A 25,691-nucleotide genomic window follows, 5' to 3' on the forward strand; every position below is an offset into this window, starting at 1 on the left:
TCTGATTAATTTCTACTGTCGTTCCTGGTCCCTTAGAGTTTTTTACAATCTAATTTTACTAACCTCTTGTGTGAAATTGTGTCATTTGTCGTCTTGATCAAATAGGCTTCCAGTTTTCTAATTATTTTGCAATGCCAGACAAACGATATTTATGCCCTACTGCAACTAGCTTCTACTAGCATTGTCATTTTGGCATTCACTTCTGATTTGCACACAATGTAAAAATGGCAGAACATTAACTGTCTGACAAATGTATCTGAAATGAGCCTGGATATGAACTCAGTTACCACTGAAATGATATCTGTTTCAAATCAAATATGGCTGACAACCAATGGTTCACAAGTTTGCAATATATTAATTTAGCAGCAGCAAAATATTGCAAATTGGATGTAAAAAAATTAAACTTGCAGGTTCAATTAGGTTGTTAACTTAAGAACTAAATCAAAATCTCAGTGGGAACTTAATTAGACACAATTTCAAAACAGCTTAAATAAAACGACATCAGCAGAACACAAATGGATCGTGAAAGATTGCACTGCCGCAGTATGTACCAAACTGCGTTAGGGTTTCAATTGTTGAACAGATGCCAGAGGCCAGATATGAAATGATTAGCAGACTTCATAAAATGCCACTGCAGAACTGCAGCTAAAAAAAATTTTCTCGTTTCATTCTCGTAATTACCCGTGTTCTTCCTATAATTTGTCTTTTATCCTCGTTTACTTCACTGCTCTCTGCCATAAAATTAAAAAAAAACACACCAGGTTGCACAGATGCTGATGACACTCAGTTCTGTCTCACCACCATCTTTCTTCATCTCTTCACCGTTTCTGATTTGCCATTCTTTGACCAGGAAATAATTTTGAATCAAACTATTTAGAAAACCAAAGCTTGTATATTTGGTTTGAAGAAGTTCTCCTCTCTCCAACAAGAGTTCTGCAACATCCTCTCTCGCTGCTCCCCCTCTGATTCCTCCTGCTCTACGACCATGTTTTAACCCAGACTCTCAACCACAGCCACGTGTGTTTTCTCGGTGCTTGCCTGCGCCTCCATCGTCTACCTCGTGGATTCCAGCTATCCAAGTTTGGACCCAACCTGGATTACAGGTACCGACAGTCGATCTGTGGCTTTTCGCAACAGTTCTCCTTCCGTGCCCGGCATTCTACACTGGCTGCGATGCGCCGGCACCAGCGGGCCCTTGTTTTGACTACTGCAGCTCTGGGTCTCACTCACTCAGACCTGCAATGGACCCCAACTGTAGTTCATTCAACGCCAGATCCACGGGCTCAACAAACGCTTCCTCGCCGACCCGGACTGTACCAAGGATCACAAGCTTGCCCGCCTCCAGACCAGTCCCTCCACGAACATTCATCGACTCGACCGCCCGCAGGCCTGGCGCTCCACTGCTGGACCGCGCCGCCTGCCCGAACACCACGAGGCCGAGATTGCCACCACGAGGAGCAGCATCGACATCCACCCCCTCTCCGACCTTCACCACCTTCCCTGCCGAACCCAGGCCCGACCACCGAAACTGTGCTGCCGCCGACTTTCACTGCCTCCCTAGGGCCACTGCTGCCGAACTTCACTGTCTCCCCAGTGCCATCGATGCTGCTGCCACCCACCCGTATCTCGACTCTAGCCCTCCACGGGCTTCCACCAGCAACTCTGCCGACCCTACACCTCTCCACCGCCAGCAGGTCCAGCAGCAGGCCTCACCCGAGAAACAACGTTCCAGGCTGAGAATCCCAGTCCCACCAACCTCCACGATGCAGATTTATTTCCTACAAAATCCTACGTGGCCTGACTCTGCTGGGTACCTACTGACAATTAAAATTGAATCCCCTAGCCCTCCTTACATGGAACTGCACCTAGCGATGCAGGTCTTCCCCTTCCCCTTTCCCCAGTCCCCTCTGCAGACTCCTACACCACGTGGTGACCCAGACCACACCCCCCCTCCTCCTTACATGGAACCAGTACAATAGTCCCCCTTTCCCTTTCCCTGCACGCTGACCCGGACCATCCTCTAGTCCGCACCCTGAACACCTACTATCCCCCACTAGATCTCACCTCGGCCTTTGTCCACTCCCCGGCCCACCTCTGATCAGAACCCCCAACGTTGTCGTGTCTTCACCATCCCCCCCTAACCCCCCCTCCTTTCTGATATGGAACGGTCTGTCCTCAACATAGGCTTCACCATCGTTCCCCTCCGCCCCCATGTCAACGAGTGCCGGATACGCCACGACGTGGAGCTTTTCTCCCGTGCCTTTTTCTATCTGAAGGAGTCGTCACCACCCAGTGATGCCCCCTTCTCTCGTCTCCACCGGACCCCCTACTCTTGGATTAAGCAGAACGGTCTTCTACACCCTCTAGACCTCTTTATTTCTAACTGCCGGCGTGACATCAAACCTCAACTTTTCCAGTCCCCTCACCAACTCTAACCTCACCCCCTCTGAACGTACAGCCCTCCGCTCACTCTGCAGCAACCCTGACATGATAATCAAACACGCCAACAAGTGAGGTGCTCTGGTAGTCTAGCGCACTGACCTCTAACGGGCTGAGGCCAGGCGACAACTCTCAGACACCTCCTCCTACTTATCCTTGGACCATGATCCCACAGGTGAGCTGATTTCATCTATGTCTATGTTTCTAACTTCTGGCTGTCTGCCTTCCCACTTTATCGTTTCCCAGCCTCGTCTTTTTAACAAGTTTATGTTCACAAAATGAATTTTGGTTGTCAGGTGGCTGCAGCCCAATTGTTTGCCTTGGCTTGGCTTTTAAAATCGTTGCAACAGTTGGATGCCAGCCCAAGAATCCATTCGGCCCACAATGCCTATACTAGCCCTCTGGAAACCAGTACCTTCAGCCCGCAACACCCATACTAGCGCAACAGACAGCCCCCCCCCACTGGCGAGCAATATTGGAATTGGTGGAGAGGTGGAATATTGCGTTGGTGACCAGCCCTCCCGTGTAATGTTGGGTCCCAATGGGTCCCAATTAGTCTGGTATTATACTGCATCTGCCACGCAACTGCCCTCTCACTCAACCTGTCCAGGTCACCCTGCAACCTTCCAACATCTTCTTCACAGTTCACACTGCCACCCAGCTTTGTGTCATCTGCAAACTTGCTAGTGTTGCTCCTAATTCCCTCTTTCAAATCATTAATATATATGGTAAACAGTTGCAGCCCCAACACTGAGCCTTGCGGCACTCCACTCGCCACTGCCTGCCATTCTGAAAAGGACCCGTTCACTCCTACACTTGTCTTCCTGTCTACCAACCAATTTTCTATCCACGTCAACATCCTATCCCCAATACCATGTGCTCTAATTTTAGTCACCAGTCTCCCATGTGGGAACTTATCATAGGCTTTCTGAAAGTCTAGATACACTACATCCATTAGCTCCCCTTCATCCATTTTACTTATCACATCGTCAAAAAATTCCAGAAGATTAGACAAGCATGATTTCCTTTTCATAAATCCATGCTGACTTGGACTAATCCTTTTACTGCTATCCAAATGCCCCATTATTACCTCTTTAATAATTGACTCCAGCATCTTTCCCACCACCGAAGTCAGGCTAACTGGTCTGTAATTCCCCGTTTTCTCTCTCGCTCCTTTCTTGAAAAGTGGGATAACATTAGGCTATCCTCCAATCCACAGGAACTGATCCTGAATCTATTGAACATTGGAAAATGATCACCAATGCATCCACTATTACTAGAGCCTCCTCCCTGAGGACCCTGGGATGCAGACCATCAGGTCCAGGGGATTTATCATCCTCAGTCCCATTAGCCTACCCAATACTATTTCTCGCCTAATGAAAATTTATTTCAGTTCCCCTCCCCCCTTAGATCCTCTGACCTCCAGTACCTCCTGCCTTTCTGTTACTAAAACAGCCTGCGTCAAATTGCATAACATTCCCGAACTACACCCATGTCGGTAATGTTATGGAATTTGACTCGGACTAGTTAAAAAAAGTCATTTTATGCCTATGATAAATTCCCAGTGCCTGACCAAGTACATCCTTGATCTTGTGAGAAGCTAGGAAAAAAATTGCAGAGGCCCTTGCAGAAATAGTTGCATCATCTTTATCCACAAGAGAAGTTCCAGAAGACTGGAGGGTGGCTAATATTGTACGGTCATTTAAGAAGATGCACCAAAAATAATGGTATAGTAAACATTGTATGTCAAACCAAGGTAGGACTTGGTAAATGGTTGAGCCCTGGAGGATGTTCCAGAACAGAGAGAACTGGGAGTACAGGTACATAGGTCCCCAATAGTAGTGTGTTAGGTGGTCAGTGTGGTGACGAAGGCATTTGGCATGCTTGCCTTAATTGGGAAGGACATGGATTACAAAATTGGAATGTCATGAGGCAAATGTGCAAGTACTGTGTGTACAGGTCTGGTGGCCAAGTTATAGGAAGGATGTCATTAAATTGGAAAGGGTGCAGAAGAGATTCACCAGGATTTCACTTCGGCTTGTGGGATTGAGTTATATTGGAAGAGAATCGATAGGTTGGGACTTTTTTCTTTGGAGTGTTGGAGTGCAGGAGGCTGAGATCTTATTGAAATGTGCAAGATCATGACGGGTGGTGGATAAAGTGAATGCTCGCAGTTTTTTTCCCAGGGTAGACAATTTAAAAACTAGAGGACATAATGTGAGAGAGTCAACATTGGGGGCAGCTTTTTCACTCAGAGGGTAGTCCGTATCTTAAATGAATTGTAAGAGGAAACTATGGAAGTGGATACAATTATGACTTTTAAAAGCCATTTAGATACATATATATGGATGGAAATGGGACTAGCCCATGCCATCTTGGTCAGCATGGACAAGGTGGAGAGAAGGGCTCATTTTGTGCGGCATAGCTCTAAGACTTCACAGATTTTTGAGAATATTTCGAGTTTAAATAACCCCCTTTTTACATATTATGTGAACTTAATGAATGCTTCTTTAAAAAAAAACCCCATCAAAAACACATAGCATTCAAACACCAGGGAAAAGACGAGAATGCATCATATAATCGGCACAGCCATGGATAAATGAATGGGAAATGAAAGCCTCTAACATCCTGTCCCAACCCTGCTCCATTCCAAATTCCACAAGGAATTCAGTGCAGAGCATAGCCTGTTGTCTAGAGGTGAATTACTGAGTGACTTCCACATCTGCATACTCTGGCTAACTATGGCAGAACTGATGAAGGGCTTATTTAACTCCTTTTGGGGCATCCACAGATGGTCGCTGAGGACAAAGATCGAGTGATTACCAGGAAAGTCACGAGAACTACCTGGGTTGGCAGAGGGACCTGACTTAGCTGCTTCCCTGGTGTGCCCATTCTGTAGCACAGCTTCTCCTGTCTCTGCAGGATGTGGCCAGTGTGCTACCTGCAAAACATTAGCATCCCTCATTGTGGACCAACAAGACCAACCTATGGCCATCACGGATGCTCCTTCCTCAAAAAGGAAAGATGTGAGAGATAAGAACGCAGCTGCCAAAGGACAAGGACAAAGGACAATCAAGTGAGTTTTGAAATCACTATGAAAATGTCCGCTCATAGAATCCTTGGAATTAACAGCATAGGATGTTTGAACCATAAAGTCCAAAAAGATTTTGATTGAATATGGTCTGCAATTTAATCCCATCTCCTTGACCTAATAGTAACGGTATATTACATTCTGATGCACTTGTTTATTAAGTGTACTGCTGTTGTATAATGATTTGGGAACTGATCACTTTTCACCCTAGTTTCCTGATATTCCAAGCAACTTATACTAAATGATTTGTATCAACTCTTTGCACATTGTTGCTTTATTGATGAGCCTTAACTCTACTTACATGCAGGAAGATTCGCTGTGTAGACACACAGCAACTTCAGAGCTTCCAACATTAGTACGTCATCCATTAAAAACCAGGGCCAAAGTGAATGAATAGCATTCACAAGATGAGCATCAGATGCCGCAATCTGCAGGAATGAGGATAGGAAGCACGTGGAGGCAGTGGGAAAGGAAGAAAAGAAAAATCTGAGTGTACAGGTAAGAATTAACGAATACCCATTAACTTGATTTGGTACCGACTTACTTTGCATTCGACGTTGTGATACAGACAATTCCTCAGTAATTGCATCACTGTTTTTAGCTCCCTGGTAAGGGGGTCGTCCTGTAACATCAGAAACACATCAATAGTCAATATAAACATGCAATGAAAAATGCTAAAAATGCTATGGAAATATAAATTTTCCCTTATAACAGGGAAGGCTGCCATTTCAGTCCATCGAGCTTGTGCTGGCTCATTGCGCAATCCCATTCCTCATTAATTTTCTCTGCAGCCTATTATTTTCACATACACATCAACATTTGGAACAATTTACAACAGCCAATTAATATATAAACCTGCATATGTTTGAGGCATTGGAGGGGAGGTCGGGTTATCTGGAACACCTCAGGGAAACCCATGCACAATAATTTGAAAGTTTGTACAAACTCCAGATAGATGGATTGAACCCGAGTTGCTGGAATTGTGAAGCAGCTTTCGTAGCTGTGTCAACAAAGCACTTCTACAACTTGGCGAGGGGGTGGGGCAAGGGGTGTGGAGAGGAGGCACATTGTCATGGGATCCTTATCATTTATATTTTGTTTAAGAAATAGTTGGATTATTTTATTGAGAGCTGAATTACGTGCTGCCTATTGTAGTGGAACTTCAACGGGGCAAACACCCGTGAAATCATTTAAACACATAAATTATCTCTTTAGCAAAATGTGAATTAAAATTTCCCCATGGAATTTAACCATGAATATTTAAGAAAACAAAGCATATGCCAAAACATCAGTAGGAACATGTTTTTTTTAATTAATAAATTAATTATGTTTACGAACATCTTGGTGTCTTAAAATAAGATCAAAATTCCATCTACTGTCTGAATCTTTACTTCTCCCGTTTCCTTGCTCACCTTTTTTCTTTGGATTACTTTTCCAGGCCTCAATGAATCCAAGTTGAATTGTACGTACGTTTGCTTCATCTGTTCTATACAGCTGTCAACGAGGCCAGCTAAACAAGGAGGGATTAAAGAATCATGAGCAGATTACAAATAGATTGTCAACATTTGGTTCTATCTCATTTGTGTAAAATATTTTCACATTTTTGCAAAAATTACATCAACTGTATTTCTAATGCTGCTCATAATTTAGAATTAAGGGTATTTTATAGATCCCTGCATATTTTAGTTAGAGAAAATGTGTGGAACAATGTGCATTTTTGTATTGACATTTTCAGAAGTTGAAAGAATGTTCATATTAACTGGCGAATCTATTTCATTTTAGAGTGATTTTTTGACAAGATTTGGTTGATGGATAGGGTCAGAGATATTGGTTCAGGGCCATCGCTGCCATATAATACTTTGCTGGAGTAACTCAGCGGGTTAGGCCATAGCTTCAAAAACAGGACGTACCTCTAGGAAAGAGATGAAGAGTTATTTCTTTAGTCAGAGAGTGGTGAATAGAAACATGCGTCTATGTTTCTATTCACCACTCTCTGACTAAAGAAATACCTCTTCATCTCTTTCCTAGAGGTACGTCCTGTTTTTGAAGCTATGGCCTCTGATCCTAGACTCTCCCTTTAGTAGAAACATCCTCTGCACATTCACTCTATCAAGGCCTTTCACTATTCGGTAAGTTTCAATGAGGTCTCCCCTCATCCTAAAATCCAGAAGTACAGGCGCAGTTCCTTCAAACGCTCATCATGTTATCCCAATCATTCCTGGGATCATTCTCGTAAACCTCCTTTGGACTCACTCCAACGCCAGCACATCCTTCCTCAGATATGCGACCAAATGCAGTGTGGCCATTGCCTTAAAGGCTCAGTATTACATCCCTGTTTTCATATTCTAGTCTTCTCGAAATAAATGCCAGCATTGCATTTGCTTTCCTTACTCCCGATTCGACGTGCAAACTAACCTTTTGGGAATATTGCACCAGCACTTCCAAGTGCCTTTGCACCTTTGATTTCTGAATTCTCTCCCATTTAGAAAAGTTTCCACCTTTATTCTTACTACCAAAATGCATGACTCCACACTTTGCTTCACTGTATTCCAATTGCCACTTCTCAGAACACTCTCCCAAACTGTCCAAGTCCTTCGGCAGAGTCCCTGCTTTCTCTACACTAGCTGCTCCTCCACCTATCTTTGTACTATCTGCAAACCTGACCACAATGCCTTCAATTCCCCCATCCAAATTATTGATATAGATTGTGAAGAGTAGCGGCTCCAGCACCAATCACGGTACAACACTGCTAGTCACTGGCAGCCAACCAGAAAAAGCCCCTTTTATTGCCACTCTTTGCCTTTTGCCATCCAGCCAACCTGCTATTCATGCTAGTATCTGCCCTCTAATACCATGGGCTCTCATCTTCTTTAGCGGCCTCCTCTGCGACACCTTATCTAACGCCTTTTGACAATCTAGGTAAACCACATCCACTGACTCTCCATTGTCTATCCTGCTATTTACTTCATCAAGGAATTTCAACAGGTTCAAGTCAGGAGAAATTGGTGGGAATCCAGATGGGAAAAGGGGAGGAATAAAGGAGGATGGGGGGCAGGAGACGGGGAGTTTGTTTGTAGGTTAGCTACCTAAATTAGAGAATTCTCAATTTCTTCAAAACATTGAAATCTCTAAATATTTAAAACAATGAATTCTCTAATTCTAGGTAACTAACCTACAAACAACCCCCTTCCCCTCCCCTCCCATGTGCCCCATGTGGATCTGTACCCCTTTCTCCCCTTCACCCACCACATCCATTTATTCCTTCCCCTGGTTTCACAATTTTCACCTCTTCTATCCTTATCTCACACTCTTTGTCTTTTCATCTATGGTCTCTGTCCACCCATCTGCCAATCAAAACTCTCCTCATTACTTGTATAGAAACATAGAAAATAGGTGCAGGAGTAGGCCATTCGGCCCTTTGAGCCTGCACCTCCATTCAATATGATCATGGCTGATCATCCAACTCAGTATCCTGTACCTGCCTTCTCTCCATACCTCCTGATCCCTTTAGCAACAAGGGCCAAACGATTTGAGTATAGGAGCTGGGAGGTTCTACTGCAGTTGTGCAGGGTCTTGGTGAGACCACACCTGGAGTATTGTGCATAGTTTTGGTCTCCAAATCTGAGGAAAGACATTCTTGCCATAGAGAAGGTTCACCAGACTGATTCCTGGGATGTCAGGCCTTTCATATGAAGAAAGACTGGATAGACTCGGCTTGTACTCGCTAGAATTTAGAAGATTGAGGGGGGTTCTTATAGAAACTTACAAAATTCTTAAGGGGTTGGACAGGCTAGATGCAGGAAGATTGTTCCCGATGTTGGGGAAGTCCAGAACCAGGGGTCACAGCTTAAGGATAAGGGGGAAATCCTTTAAAACCGAGATGAGAAGAACTTTTTTTCACACAGAGAATGGTGAATCTCTGGAACTCTGCCACAGAGGGTAGTTGAGGCCAGTTCATTGGCTATATTTAAGAGGGAGTTAGATGTGGCCCTTGTGGCTAAGGGGATCAGGGGGTATGGAGAGAAGGCAGGTACGGGATACTGAGTTGGATGATCAGCCATGATCATATTGAATGGCGGTGCAGGCTCGAAGGGCCTAATGGCCTACTCCTGCACCTAATTTCTATGTTTCTATGTTTCAATAGCAAGTTGTAATCAAACTCGGCATCATATTTTTTTCCTTCCATAAGACATGTGGCAGGTTTCCATTCTTCACATTAGTTGTGTTGTATACATTATTAAAATTATATGTTGCTAATAGGAAGGATGTGTTAATTTCTTCTTCTACTAAGTATAACAAAGTTAAGCTTCTGTCATTATACCCATTTTGCACAGTTTCTGTTGTGCGATATCTTGGTCAAATATGAAACCTAAACGTTAAAACAGTTTTTAGGCCTATGTCAGAGTTCAAAGATCTGAATCGTCCCATCAGCCTGCAACAAATTCACTACACCACAAACTGGTTAATATAGTTGGAACTCTGTGGGTCTGATGGGGATATATTTCATGGCCTTCCATATTTTATGGAATTCCTACCACCAAACACAAAACACCGATAGGGAATACATTAATCTTCATTCTGTGCCGTGAAACCTTTGTTGTGTGAAATTAGAATGGTCAGGTGTACTATAAGACCTACACAGCAGATAGTTGGTTGATCCACTAAAGGTGCTTTGTGACCGGCAATTACATCAACAGCAGTGAGAGTAATTCTTCATCTGTTGTTCTATATGACGGCCTTAGATTTGCTATGACTGGTACCTTTACAGTGCTTTGGTCTGAAGGAATTTATCCTTCATTTGCTCCTGGATTGACTCGATGCAATGTACTTAACTCATAACATAGCAGGGCTGCTCATCAGCCAGTTGTCCTTGGGTTTTTGATCATAGGAAGAAAATGTGTGCCAAAATATTTACTTTATATAAATTATATTTTCCAACGATAAGAAGACAGAACAATTCTTTGATTTGAATCTTAAAGTAATTTTCAATTAAACAGTTACCCAAGGCCAAATGCCACTCTAAGGGGAGTGTCGAATTCAACAGAGCTAATTTACAATAAAGAATTTTCACATCATCTTTCACAATTTTTAGTGGAAGGAATTTAAACATTCGTTTGAATAGATCTGAAGGGGAATGTAATATGTTTGAAATTAGGATGATTCAAAGTTATGAAATGTCTAACACATTTTCCAAATGTTTGAATAATCTTACAACAATACAACTGAAATGAGTGTTGCAATAAGGAAATAACATAATATGAACTCAAATGGAACCATATTTTACATTAATATTTGTCAGATGTGAAAGATGCAAGATATCATAGGAATAAGAAAACTAATGAGATGTATCTAAATTCAGTAAAATACCACAAATATTACTACACAAACATACTTCACAGTGTTATACATTTTAACAATGGATATCATATGACATCCAGTCCATGTAATTGTGATCAAGAACATTAACAAAATCATCACTTTAGAGAAAGCTGATAAGAAATTGTGACTGGACTGAAAAGGGGGATGTTGCCTAAAGGAAATATATATTGAGGGCAGTGCAAATGAAGATAGCACGGTTATGAGGATTCAAAAATAAAATGTAAAAGAAAAGGAATGGCAGAGAGGTTTAAAGAGTGGGAGTTGTTGAGCACTGGCTATGGATACCTGAAGGTATGACCCACAAGATTATTGCAACATTTAAGAGCTTCCAGTGTTACACCAGGAGTACCTTCACTGAACAAGTAATATTTGCGACTACAAACTCAACTATTTCTAGCATTCTTGTTCTTGTCCTCCATCAATCTCAATCTCATGCTTCAGACTAGACATTCACAATCACAATATATTAGTCAATTGAGGCCCACAACTTTATTCTCCCAAAACTCATGAAGGACCCAATCCCTACATCACTTCCCATCGTCAGCCATTAACTAATCAAGACTTTTCACTTCCCTTCACCCTGGCTAATCGATGTGTCCTATCCCACACCTCCCATCATATCTTGCCTCCCATCATGGCTGTTTAGCTGATCACCGATTCAACATCAAGCCCCAATCGTGCCCATAATACAAGCCTTCCTATCCTCCACCACTTCTCTTTTACACTGTCTCTTCAATCAATCCCTTGCCTTCTCAAACCTGGCTTGCTGACACATTCCAAACAAGATTGGTGCAACAATCTTGTACCGTGCTCTATCACCATAATGCAAGGCTTTGGGCCTCAAGTGCTAATGAAGTGTATAGAATAGAATAGAATAGAATAGAATCTTTATTTGCCACGCAACCAGGGTTGGTGGTATTTGGGTTTGGTACATGATGGTACACTGCTTTAGTTACATACCACTAATAACACAGATCACCGTAATAAAGTGCATCCATACCACATCACAAATCACAAATCTCACCAACAATACATACTGCAAATAACCAAACAAAGACCATAGTCAAGACACTGGTAACAAAATAATGAAATAGTTGTTTGTGTGCTATTCATTGCATTGCAATCTTTAGGTAAGTGTGTCCTTGAGTTCATCAGATTGCATTAAATCCTTTAAACCTTCCACTCCTTGCTTGCTGATCTGCATTGACTCAGAGTCTAGCAAACCTACAATTTTAATTTTACCGAATCTTCAACCCTCCCAGGTCTCATTTCTTGCTGTCTCTGTTTCACCAACTCTCCATCGCCAAATGCGTGAATCCTAGCCTCATTATCTCTTCCACCTTAGTTGTTCTCACTTCAGTGGCTGTGTTTTTAGATTATTAATCTTAGCTGAACACTGCTCACTTTCACCTTAAATGACCCTAAACCCTGCCTTCTTACTGAGCTAACGCATCACCCATTTGAATATTTCCTTACGTGGCAGGGCATTGCATTTTGTCTGCTTTTGCTTGTATGAAGCACATTCAAATAGTTTAATTAATTAAAGAAACCATAACAATCATTCACGTAATATGATTTATTCATGCATAATAAAATTTATGGTTTACATAATACTTTGACACTTCTCTGATAACTTCACATTGAATACTCTGACAAAAAGTTAGACAGAGCTGATTTTGCAAGGGTACATTTATCACTTACCCTGCAAGGCATGCTTCTGTGCAGAAACACTCACAGGAAGTAATGCGATGAGAGCACCTGCAGTGACTTTCCTCTGAGTGTCTTCAGATGATTTACCCTCGTAGCTCTACATAAGAAAATGCCACATCAAAATCAATTACAAGTAACTGAAACTAATTAGTTTCGTAACGTTGAAATAAAAACATCAGTTAGTTAAATTTGGTTTGAACAAGTTTTGGCCTTTGGCATATTCAAAATACACATCTACTTTAAGTTCCCTTATTATGCCATTGAGTTAAAAATATATAGGCAATGGCCCAGAAATTCATACACACGGCCATGTTTCATCAACATAATTTGATTGTCATTTTCAGAGCAAAATGCGTCTGCTTTCTTAAAGGGTTAAATCATGCCATTAACTCTGGAAATTCAACCCGGTATATCCAGCCACGAGTCATTCTTGCTTATCTGGCAAGATTTCCATTTCAGTTAGGCATGTGGCACCAGATCATGTGATTCAGAGTAATGCAGACCCCTGGATTCTCACAGGACCACCATTACACCAACTTGTTGTTCAAGAACTTAACTGCCTTCCAAAGGGTTTCACCTACCCCACCGCTGCCACTGCCAGTTCATCGGCCCACAATCTCCTCTGCCTTCATCTTGAACCCTCCGTGCACAATACCGCTGTCCTCATGCCCCCTCACAAGCCCTCAAAGCTACAGATTACCAGAAAAACCCCTGATCATCAATCCTCTTTCCCTTTAGGTCATTCCCTCATTCCCAGCATCAAACTATCTGCAAAAACATCAGTTTTCCTAGAATTGGCAGTTAAAATGAGAGGTCACCAACCTGAATTATTAGCTGTTACTCCTTCTGAAGCAACTTAACCTGGTCAGTGTTTCAAACATTTAAGAACGGTAAGAAATAGCAGGAGGATGTCATTCAGTCCTAACACCAGCTCTACCTTTCAGTAAGTTCACGGCTGATCTTTTACCACAGTTCCACTTTCCATTATGTCTAAAAATATAGCGATTCATGTCTTGAATATACTCAGCTCGCGAACCCAGATAGCTCTCTTGGGGAGAGACCGGGGGTGAAGAAATTTCTACTCGTCTTTGTTTTGTAAGGCAGACCTTTATTTTGAGATGGTGATTTCCATCGCACTCATAAAAAAATTCGGAAAACTAATCATCAGCAAATTTGAATATATTCACTTGATCCTCGCATCTAAATCACTATATGTTGACTAGTGATTAGTAAGTGCACTCAGAGAGAAATAGTTGGTGCCTCTTTGTTTCTGTAATCAGCAAAAATGTATCGAAACTTCAGACAAAACATTCAAGACATGTTATTGGTTGAATTTTTATTGCACCAAATGGGTGCGTTTAATGGGCACTGGAACAGTGCACTATCTATCCCTCTGGTCATGTCCCTGCCACTGCCACTGCAAACTTTAGTAACATCCTACTCTTTGCGATTGTATTTTCCAATGATTGAAAATGTGCTGCTGGGTACCATATGCCATGGATATCAGACAGTAGGAGCATAGAGGATGGGCAGGGCCACAGATGGGAGGGAAGGGTAGATGTTGGATATGGAGAGGATTGAAGAATTTGAGGTCATTGTGGGACCAGTCATGCAGATATCCCAATCTAACACTGTGCCAATATAATTTGATTTACTCGATTGGTCCAAAAATGGCCTCACTTATGATCAGCCATGATCATATTGAATGGCGGTGCAGGCTCGAAGGGCCGAATGGCCTACTCCTGCACCTAATTTCTATGTTTCTATGTTTCACCTGGGACGTGGGCGTAAAACTGACACCCCCCCCCACCGCCAAGTTACAAGATGAGTTATGCATTGAATAATTATTTCATCAGGTGTGCAACTGAAGTGAGAGTTGCAAAGGTTACTCACTCCATTGAAGATCATAGATACTGAAGATCATGAGTGAACTTTCATTATTTATTTTAAACCTAACAACTCTTGGGTATTTAAAATGCAAAGTTTAAAATGCCAGTAATGATAATGGTTAAAGTACTAGTCCCTTAAGTTTAAGCAGCTGTGAAATGAAACCTTGTAATACTTCACTTTTGCACCTGAAGCTAAGTAGCTTGAATGTAAATGCTATAGCTCTGTTGGCTAATTTGGATTCCTCGTACAAATACATTCCTCATATATTCAATGTATTGGGAAAATGTTTACAATACCTGTAATAAACTCTCACAAAGCATAGTGCCTGATGATACATCATCTCCATCTTTATCCAGAAGCTCAGTCAGAGACAGACACTGGATTGAATGCTTTTCCGCACCAAGATGATTCTTCCCCTCTTCCATCAGAAGAAGAGATATGAATTGCAGGGATATCGTATGCAGGCTAGGGTTGATGGCGGACAGTTGAATGCACAAAGAAATAGTCTCTAAAAGACAGAGAGATTCTTATTACAAAAAGACCAATCCAACTCTGCCACTCCTGGAAACTGCCAGCCCCCCCTCCCACAAGTTGCAAGATGAGCATATTGCCCCTGTCCCACTTAGGAAACCTGAACGGAAACCTCTGGAGACTTTGCGTCCCACCCAAGGTTTCCGTGCGGTTCCCGGAGGTTTTTGTCAGTCTCCCAACCTCGGCAATCACCTACAACCTCCGGGAACCGCACGGAAACTTTGGGTGGGGCGCAAAGTCGCCACAGGTTTCCGTTCAGGTTTCGTAAGTGGGACGGGGGCTTAAATGGGACGGGGCATTATGCAACTAACTTTTAAACTATTTTATCCATGTTGTATCAGGTGAAAGACTGAAAGAGTTACATAATTCAGAGAAATTCATATTTGGTTGTCAGGGTTAAACACCTATTACATTTTAGCTCCCCCACATTTTCAGTTTCCACTCAAGTCAACATGTGGTTGATATTCTCACAAGCATTTAGCACTTGTAGCCTTGGACAATCTTCTCCCTCATCAATTCCAAGAATATGCAAGGAAAATATCAGCAGAAGTTTCCTCTATGAATCAGTTTACTCTGCAGAAACACATTTGTTACAGATGCTAAATGAGAGAAGGGATACATGCCAGGGATACCAGCCAGGGAATCTTCATCCAATAAAGGCAATATTCCATCGTGATTCTATATAAAGCTCTTATCAGGAAGCATCACACTTGCTCTGACAACTATTCTATCGAAGATCACAAGAAGCAAACAAGCCTTCCCCCACATGCCAATTGGCTCCATCTATGCTTCATGCTGCCTCAGAGAAGCAGCCAACATGTTCAAGGATACTCACACCTTAGTCATTTCCTGTTCGCCCCTCTTCCATTGAACAGAAGACGCTAATACTTGAAACCACATACTGCCAGATTCAGAAACAGCTTCTTCCCTGCCAATATTAGACCATGGAAAGGATCTCGCATTAGCTAAGGTTGCTAAGGTCCAATCTACCTCATTGTAGTTCTTGCATGTTCTCTGTAGTTGTATTCTATGTACTTGGATATGGCGTGATTGTACTCATATATGGTATGATTTGACTGGATAACATGCAAGCTGGTTTTCACTATAGCTCAATACACATGACTATAATAAATCAATACCATTGCCAAGTTTAGACGGGAGAATACAAAATACTCAAGAAGAAATCATACAAATGATTTTAAGATTTTTTTGAGAAAGCAACTACAATAAAAGATATTGTTTTTGTTTTCAATTTCTTGCCATGATTATCAATGCACAAAAAAAGCATTACCATTGGCGTAATGGCAATGAAACAATACAAATCATTTTAACAACTGAACAGATGTCATGCTACTCATGAGCATCTGATGAATGAGATAATAAATCATAAACTATATTAAAGTATTGCTGCAATGTTGTAAATTACATTCCAGGTGCTTACGATGAATTTCACCTCCCATAGCTTGTGGAAAAGCAGAGAAATACCATACATGATACTATATGTTTAGAGATATAACATGGAAACAGGCTCGTCAGCTCACCGAGTTCACACCAACAAACGATCACCCATTCACATCAGTTTTATGTCATCGTACTTTTATTCCCTACACACCAGGGGAAATTTACAGAGGCCAATTAATCCACAAAACGTCATGTGTTTGGAATGTGGGGGGAAAGCCGAGCAGCCGCAAGAAACCCATATGGTGAATATGCAAACTCCACACAGATAGCACTCGCGGTGAGGATCAAACCAGGTCTCCAGCGCTGTGAGACAGTAGCTATATCAGCTGTGCCACTCTATTTGGGTACATTTTTGGTTATTACGCTACTTGTGGAATGTGACATTGGGGTGATGTATGCCTCAAAAGCCCAAAGTTGTCAGGCACAGTAAATTGACAATAATTAAAACAGACTTACGCTATGGTTCATGCTATATTAAAACTGTTAATCTGAATTTTTTTAAAACAGGGAAAACTATTGTGGAGGAATTTGAATTTGGTTAAGGAATTCAAAATTATTCTTGATTCCATTTTAAGACACTACATTGGCGACTGTAGCTATGGCTGGCGTAGTACCCATGGGAAGACCTATTCCCTTGAATACAGGGAACGTACACATTGGCAGGTTTATGTTACCTAAGAAAGCAACCCACTGCTTTGTCACAGCAGCTACGACAGCTGGGAATATAGCCTGACCACATTTCCGGAGAATTGTGTTCAAAAGAATAAACAAGTCCGTCCACGCTTGGTAGATCCCAGATGTTATCTCGCAGCCTGAAAGCACAGATAATTATTAGATTGGCATTAAAAAAATCACTAATTTAGAAACAGAAATTCTAGTCATTAACTGCTATTACTAACAATAGAAATGTCATGTTCTCTCTTCAACCTACTTATGCAAAATTCTCTGATAATGGTTATATCTGAAAATGTTATTCAGAGAACAAAGATTCTAAACTCCTTAGTGAAATATTAATCAGTGATTTGTAGACGGTTCATAATAATTGAAATGTACATTCAGAAAGCATCATATGTCCTACCCTATCCATGCCAGTCACACAAAAGAGCTATCCAGTTAAATCCCACACACCGCTCCGAAGACTTGTTGATTCAAGCACTTTTGAAATATGATGCAGTATTGAGGGGGAATTGTGGGCATGGGAAAGAGTGGAGGAGTTTATTACTTGAATTAATTCAATGTTTAATTCGCAAGTTTGTAAGTTACCCAAAGGGAATATGAGCTGGTGTTCCTCGTGTTTATGTGTGGTTGCTCTCTGGCATCGGAGGTCAAGAATAGAAAAGATAGTATGGTACTGTGAAGAGGGGTTAAAATGGCTAGCAACTGGGAGATCCTCTACTCCTAATTCCTCCATCTATGCCACATCTGCACCTAAAATGAAGTGTTCCATACCAGGCCATCTGAGATGTCCTCATTCTTTAGGGAATGGGGGTTCCCTTCTTCCATCATAGGTGAGGCCCTCAGACGCGTGTCCTCGGTACCCTGCAGCTCTGCTTTTGCTCCCCCTTCCCCTAGTCCTTACCTTTCACCCAATCAGCCGTCGCATACAACACATAATCCAACATTTTCGCCACCTCCAACAGGATCCCACCATGACACATCTTCCCATCTCCACCCCTTTCCCCCTTCCATAGAAATTACTCCCTCTGCAACTTCCTGGTTAACTCATCGCTTCCCAGGCAAACCATCCCCTCCCCAGGTACCTTACCTCCAATCGCAGGAGACGAAACACCTGTCCCTATGCCTCCTCCCTCGACTATCCAGGAACCCCGACCGTCCTTTCAGGTTAGGCAAAGGTTTACTTACATCTCCTCCAATCTCATCTACTGTATCCGTTGTTTCATCTGTGGACTCCTATACATCAGCGAGGCCAAACGTAGATTGGGCGATCGTTTTGATGAATAACTTTGCTCAGTCTACTTGGGCCTACCTGATCTCCCGGTTGCCAAAACTACTGGTTCTCATATTACAACCTGCTGGTCCTCCCGACACCCTAAGCTCCCCCCATACCCATTCCCCTCATTGTTGCCCTCACACACTTCAACTTCACACAACAAGGTGCCAATTAGCTCCTGAACTTAACTCCAGGGGAGAAAGCAGATTTGCACCCAAGAAAATGTGCAATGCCAGATATATGAAGCCTAAGACATCTGGGCAAAGAATACATCTGAAGTGATGAGGAAAAAAAACACCAACATGAACGTTGATGCCCTACATCTGCAGTACTCTAGCGCACACTAATTTTACAATAAATTCAATTATTTTTAAAAATACCAATGCTTTGAATTTACGGAGAAAATAGAAAAAATGTTTTGGAAATAATTTAATTGCATTTTGTGCTGCACCTGATCAAAAGCTATAATTTTAAATAAATAAAATGTAACACTATTTTCAAATTTCTTCACTGACAGTCCTTTCATTTTATCAGTAACTTTCTCCCTCCTACAAACCCCTATCACGACTCTTTACCTTCCCTGTTCAGGTTCTTTGTGCATTGCTCATTTCTATGTGAAAGGGCTGTGAAATACCCAGCTTAAATTTCTCCATTTCACCTTCTGATTGACCTTATTTAAGACACTCCAGCAATCGACTCATTTGTAACCACACCATCCTTTCTGATATTGATTTCCTGTTAATCATCCTCACAAATTTATTTCAGCATCAGGGTGTACTTGACAACAACACAAGTGATGTGCACAATGGTGTACAAAACTGACCAAATGATGAATAATCCTGCAAAGGATGCTTTTGTCATGATAATGGCATCAGAGAAAAGGAATTTTCAAAATCAACTATCAAATATAAGTTCAATTAAGTTATTCCTAGACTACCTGCTCAAAGTTGAATCCAATTTGGTTTTCTCTAACGGAAGCAGGAATGGAAAAACTAACTAACATTTTCAAGTATCTTCAAACTGACTGTGGAAAACATACATATGAACAAATTGCAATTTGTAGGTAAAAGAGAAAACTGAAGATATTAGCATATTACCAAAATAGTCTTTGCAGCGTATACAAAGTGCTGAAAATACATTTGACAACAAAGGCTTCAGAAAGTCGTCTTGATTTATGAACGCTGGATGCAAGATTAAACTGGATTGGATTAGTCCAGAAAGAGAGCATAGATACTGAAGATGGCTCAATACCTGAAGAGAAAAACAATATTACATAAAACCATGTAACAAATATGAGTAATTAGATTATATCTTAAAACGTTGTTATACACATTCATTACCAATGCAAAGGCAAGTTTAAAATCCATTCATTTGACCACTTTAAACAAATTACAAGGGGAAGATTTTGGACCAAGGAGAGGTTTAAATGGTCAAAAAAAACATTGCATCATTGCACAATTTTTAATTTGCATTCCCTGCTCATAACAATTGCAGAACAAAGTCAAGTCAAGTCAAGTTTATTTGTCACATACACATACGAGATGTGCAGTGAAATGAAAGTGGCAATGCTCGCGGACTTTTGTGCAAAAGACAAACAACAAAACAAACAAACAAATTATAAACACAATCATAACACACATATTCTTTTACATAATGTTGGACTATGGACCAAATGTTGGACTATGAATTTTGCTTAGTCCCAGAGTTAATTTCATGTTCTAACTCTGGATTAGACCAAGATTCAAGGTCCCTACTGGATTTCAAAGGACATTAATAAGTGCTGAGGAAGAGTAAGGTGACATGCCTCAAAGACTATTAACCGGTGGCACTAACGTGCATGGTGATGGAGTGCTTTGAGAGGTTGGTTGTGATGCACATCAACTCCTGAGTTATCAATGACCTGGACCCATTACAATTCACCTACTGCCACAACAGATGATGTGATCTTCTTGGCTCTTCAATGGATCACTTGGACAAAAGGCTGTTGTTCATTGACTACAGCTAACACACCATCATCCCCTCCAAATTTATCATCAAAGTCAAAGAACTGAGTCTCTGCTCATTCCCACTTCATCTCAGAAGCATCTCAGGACTGTGTGTTTGGACCCCTATTCGGTGTCTCTATACTGATGACTATGTAGCCAGACACATTTCTAAAGCTATCTTTAAATTTGTCGACTAAACCACTGCAGTTGGAAGAATAATAATTTGCAATGATGAACCATTGATAATCTGATTGAATGGTGCCAGAACAACAATCCTGCTCTCAACATTAGCAAGACTAAAGGGCCTGTCCCACTTACGTGTCCTTGGCACGCAAATTACGCAACCTCGTTGAGCCGAGACGGTCGAGCAAAGGTCGGGTGCAATTCCATGCGTACGCACAGCCGTCTGGAGCGCGTGACGTCATTTGAAGATGGACACAAAGCTGGAATATCTCAGCGGGACCGTCATCATCTCTGGAGAGAAGGAATGGGTGACGTTTCGTGTTGAAACTCTTCTTCAGCCTGAAAAGAAGGTTCTTGACCTGAAACGTCACCCATTGCTTCTCTCCAGAGATGCCTCCTGCATTTTGTGTCTATCTTCAATTTTCTTGGCCCCGCTCTGGGAGTAGAAGTGGGGGCGGATCCGGACTGCAACGGCCGTGAGCCCCGGGCCGGGTTCGGCGATCGTTTGCCTGCTTCTGCTGCTGTTGGTGAGACGTTGCGTCGTGCCAGGGTCTCAGGCCTGTCCCACTTTGGCCGTCAGTTCTGTGACAGGCCGATGGCGCGCGAAGATTTGGTTCACTGCAAGAATTTCGGAGCCCCGCGCGATGTCAGGACCGGCCCTGCACAACACCATACCTCTCCGCACTTCTAAGTGGGACCGGCCACGCGCGGCTATACGGTGCCCGCACGCCTCAAGCGACCATGAGGTTGCATAATTTGCGAGCCAAGGACGCGTATGTGGGACAGGCTCTCAAGGAGTTTAATGTTGAAGGGAAAGCTGAGGATCCAAGATCTTGTCTTCACTGAAGGGAAGGCAGTGGAGAAACTGAACAGCTTCAAGTTCCTGGGCTTGCATTATCTCTTAACTTCTGTCCTGGGTCCAGCACATCGACGCAAATCACAAAGCAGACATATCAATGCTTCTACTTCCTCAGAATATTGAAGAGAGTTTATATGTCGACAAATACCCTATTGAACCTCAACAGGTGTATGGTCGGGAGCATACGGACTGGTTGCATTGGCCTGGTTCAGTGATTCGAACACTCAGGAACGATGGAGACTGAATAAATGCTTGACATTGCCTACATTCTACTCGGTAGCCACAGTTCGCTAGCCACAGAAAGCAGAATGTAATTGTGGAAGGCAGACTACTGCGTTGAATAATAATGGTGAGGGCGGTTGAATTATGCTTGGACCACCAATCTGTCTCCCGGAAACATAGAAATTAGGTACAGGAGTAGGCCATTTGGCCCTTCGAGCCTGCACCGCCATTCAATATGATCATGGCTGATCATCCAACTCAGTATCCTGTACCTGCCTTCTCTCCATACCCCCTGATCCCTTTAGCCACAAGGGCCACATCTAACTCCCTCTTAAATATAGCCAATGCACTGGCCTCAACTACCTTCTGTGGCAGAGAATTCCAGAGATTCACCACTGTGTGAAAAATGTTTTTCTCATCTCGGTCCTAAAAGATTTCCCCCTTATCCTTAAACTGTGACCCCTTGTTTTGGACTTCCCCAACATCGGGAACAATCTTCCTGCATTTTGTAAGTTTCTAGAAAATCCCCCCTCAGTCTCCTAAATTCTAGCAAGTACAAGCCGAGTCTATCCAGTCTTTCTTCATATGAAAGTCCTGACATCCCAGGAATCAGTCTGGTGAACCTTCTCTGTACTCCCTCTAGGCAAGAATGTCTTTTCTCAGATTAGGAAATGCTCTAGTGATTTAATTGAAGTTATCAGTAGTAAACATTCACATTGAAAAGATTCCCCTTTTCAGAATTTTAAGTATTTCATCTGGAATGTATATTGGACTGACCTGAACTTTAATATCCTGGATGTGGTTCGGCCGAGTCAGTGGTATTCCCAGCTCCCATATGCATTTTTCAAGTAAACTAATATTTGCCAACCTACAGCAAAATAAAGACATGAAAAATATTAAATTTAAAGACAAATTATGAAGCCAGTTGGTGCAATTAGTTACATAAATAATACAAACACCATACGCACCAGAAATGTCAAATATTTCAAGATTCTTTATGTAAATTTCACACAGTGAAATATTTTGTGCACCAGCTCTATTATGGTGGTACATTATCTCTAATTATGTACTTCTATGCTATCTTCATATTCATATTGTGTCTGTTTTAAGCTCTTCAATGTACTCACAAATTTATTGACACAAAATAATCACTAAATTAGCATTATTCAATGTGTTCGCAAATTAAAAAAATTGCTGTATTTCTCAGGAAATTCAAGCAGACTTTTGAGCATGTTAATGAGACATAAAAATGGAGCATAGACATTTTGTTGGGGTGCACCAAACCAGAAAATACCACAAGTAAGAAATTCAAGTGAAACGATGAATGAAGCTGAACAATTATTTTGTGGTAAGATTTGGTTGGATGAGCTTATACAATGTGTCCACAAATTTGTGAGACCTTTAGTCTCGGCTGCTGCAAAGTTACTCTGGATTCCTTTAGCTTCTTAAGCCTTTTGTCCTACACATCCCTCCCCATCCTCTCTGCAATTCTTTTCAAACAAACTTGTTTTCTTTTTCACGGTTCTGATGAAGGATCTTCAACTTGCAATGTTAAGTCTATCTCTCTTTCCAAAGATGCTGCCTCATCCACTAATTACTTCCAGCACTTCACTTTTATTGAAGACTATCCCCATCTGCAGTTTAAAATAAAATCATTTATGTTTCATGCTTACTGGGAGGGTGTATACAGCTGGCCTGACAAACTGAACCGTTATTGAAGACTAACACAATGGTTGGTGTTTGAGCATGGGACAACTTCGGTCAAAATTAAAAGTATTTTCTTCTGCTTTTTAATTTTCAATTTAAGATTATCTTTCTCTTTCAACATCGTAGAAACGTGGGACAAAAGCCTGAGTTTTTGTGACTATCTGATAAGACTATCAAGATCCCATACAAAGTTGTGTATAAATTGATACTTTATGAACTAAGTTATAAGCAGATCAATCCTGATCTTGCTTCTGGCAGAGCAGGCTCAATGGGTAAAACACACAGATTGTGCTCCTAATTCATATGTTTGTATGAGATCCAGCAAAGATGGCTATGTTGGATACCACCACATTCGTCAACCAATACATAATACCAGAACCACAATTTTCAATCCATTTTATAGAAAGATCAAAATGCAATAGTACAGTACGCTTCACTTCATGTCACCTCATGGATTTCACAGCTATTGAAATATTTCATGCATTGTTGTAGGAGAGCAAACTTTAAAGATAATTCATACACAAGATCACATAAACAATGATGTAAACAGTACAAATTTGTTTTAGTGCTGTTAGCTAAGGGCAAACGTATTTGCCAGGTCACCAGTTGCAGAGGGGGAAGTGGAGAGTTTGGAGACGAGTTTGGTTGGTATTATGGTGTTGAAGGAAGAGTTATATTCAATAAATAGGAGCAAGACATATATGTCCATGTTATCTAGATGTTCCAGGGATGAGTGTAGGGCCAGGGGGTTGATGTCTGCATGGACCTGTGGTGGAAATAGGAGGATTGTGGTGGATCAAGGCCATTCAGGCCACAGCTATACTTTCCAGTAAGCTAATCAGACAACTGTGGTGGCGACATTAGGTACAGGTGTACCCAGTGGTGATGCCATTACACTGACCTTTTATTTAAAATGAGCATTGAACTCATCGGATGAGTTGTTGCCATTGATTTTGTCCAAATTCACTTTGTAGTCTGTTATCGCATGCACGTTTTGCCACAATCGACGATGTGCATGTGGTAATTCTGGGAGTCCAGCTTGGTCAGGAATTGCTTTACCTAGTTTCCCTGTGTAGGTTGGGATCAGCAGACTTGAAAGCCTCAGACCTGGACTTTACTAGCAGGTGGATCTTGCAGTTCATCCATGATTTCCCATTGGAAATCACTTACTAATGAGATTTGTGATGGCATTTGAATTTGCTGCATTTAAATGTCAAATTTAGCAAATCTGTTCAAGGTGGTGTAGTGATAGAGTTGCTGTCTTACAGCGCCAGAGACCCGGGTTCGAGACCTGGGTCTGTCTGTACGGAGTTTGTTTGTTCTCCACGCTGAGTTAATCCAGCATTTTGTGTCTATCTTAGGTTGTAGGTTAATTGGTTTGGTAAAATTGCAAAAATTGGCTCTAGTGTGTATAGGACAGTGTTAGTGTGTAGGGATCACTGGTTGGCATGGATTCAGTGGGCTGTAGGGCACTGTTTCCACACTGTATCTTTAAACTAAAGAAAACTAATGATTTAGGCTCCAAATCCACATCAGTTTAATCCAAGGGCAAAAACACTAACATTGTGTCAAAATATCTTCAGAGTTCCCATCGAATTGTCATGTCCTATAATTCAGGGGGAACATGGTAGTGCAAAATCCAAAGTTATTCTATTGGCAGCAAACACAAAATAGAACAAAACAAGCATCTATTTGTACACAATTACAAAGTATTAATGCAAAGCAGTTGGATAGGCTAATAACATGAATTGATGGCATGAGTCATGTTTAAATCAATGCAAAATATAATAATCAGTTTCTGCTGCTCATATGTGCAAATGTGTACCCATTAAAAGGACATATGTCTTCAATTTTGATGTCTGAAACATTTTAAATAGATAATTATAGAGAACAAGTGCATGATAAAAACATTCTTATGGTCACACCAAATCTCATATACATAGTGATACTTTGTTTTATACATTTGCTTAAACATTTATTTGATTTCTTATCTTTAGAGATAATAAAACGTGTAACCATTTGCACGAAGCACTGCAAATCTGAGTTTCTGGGCCTCTATGTGAACCAACTTCAAAAGCTGTAACTACAGCAATGTCTGGAGCTTGTAGCCGTGCTGGAATCAAGTGCAAAATTGAAGAAGAGAATTGCTACGAACACATAAATAATGTGAGACATTTAAAATTAATTTCTAACCACTAAGAAAAAGAGAACTCCAGATAAAATAAAACCTAAGCCCAATTTGTAGAACAATACTTTTAAAATGAAAGTGTGTCTATGTGTCTA

General features: G+C 41.5%; 1 protein-coding gene across 1 annotated transcript in view; it reads right to left on the reverse strand.

Annotated features, from left to right (window-relative positions):
* rttn (rotatin) overlaps positions 1–25,691 on the reverse strand; it is a 221,600-nt gene that overhangs the window by 21,523 nt on the left and 174,386 nt on the right. Inside the window, exons 37-44 of the mRNA XM_055634871.1 lie at positions 22,479–22,569; positions 19,550–19,703; positions 17,176–17,313; positions 14,806–15,017; positions 12,611–12,716; positions 6,943–7,040; positions 6,075–6,152; positions 5,832–5,958 (exon numbers count right to left, since the gene is read on the reverse strand). Coding sequence (XP_055490846.1) covers positions 5,832–5,958; positions 6,075–6,152; positions 6,943–7,040; positions 12,611–12,716; positions 14,806–15,017; positions 17,176–17,313; positions 19,550–19,703; positions 22,479–22,569 — 1,004 coding nt within the window. The remainder of the gene's footprint in view (positions 1–5,831; positions 5,959–6,074; positions 6,153–6,942; positions 7,041–12,610; positions 12,717–14,805; positions 15,018–17,175; positions 17,314–19,549; positions 19,704–22,478; positions 22,570–25,691) is intronic.

The sequence above is a fragment of the Leucoraja erinacea genome, chromosome 4, assembly GCF_028641065.1.
Source record: "Leucoraja erinacea ecotype New England chromosome 4, Leri_hhj_1, whole genome shotgun sequence".
Lineage (NCBI taxonomy): Eukaryota > Metazoa > Chordata > Chondrichthyes > Rajiformes > Rajidae > Leucoraja > Leucoraja erinaceus.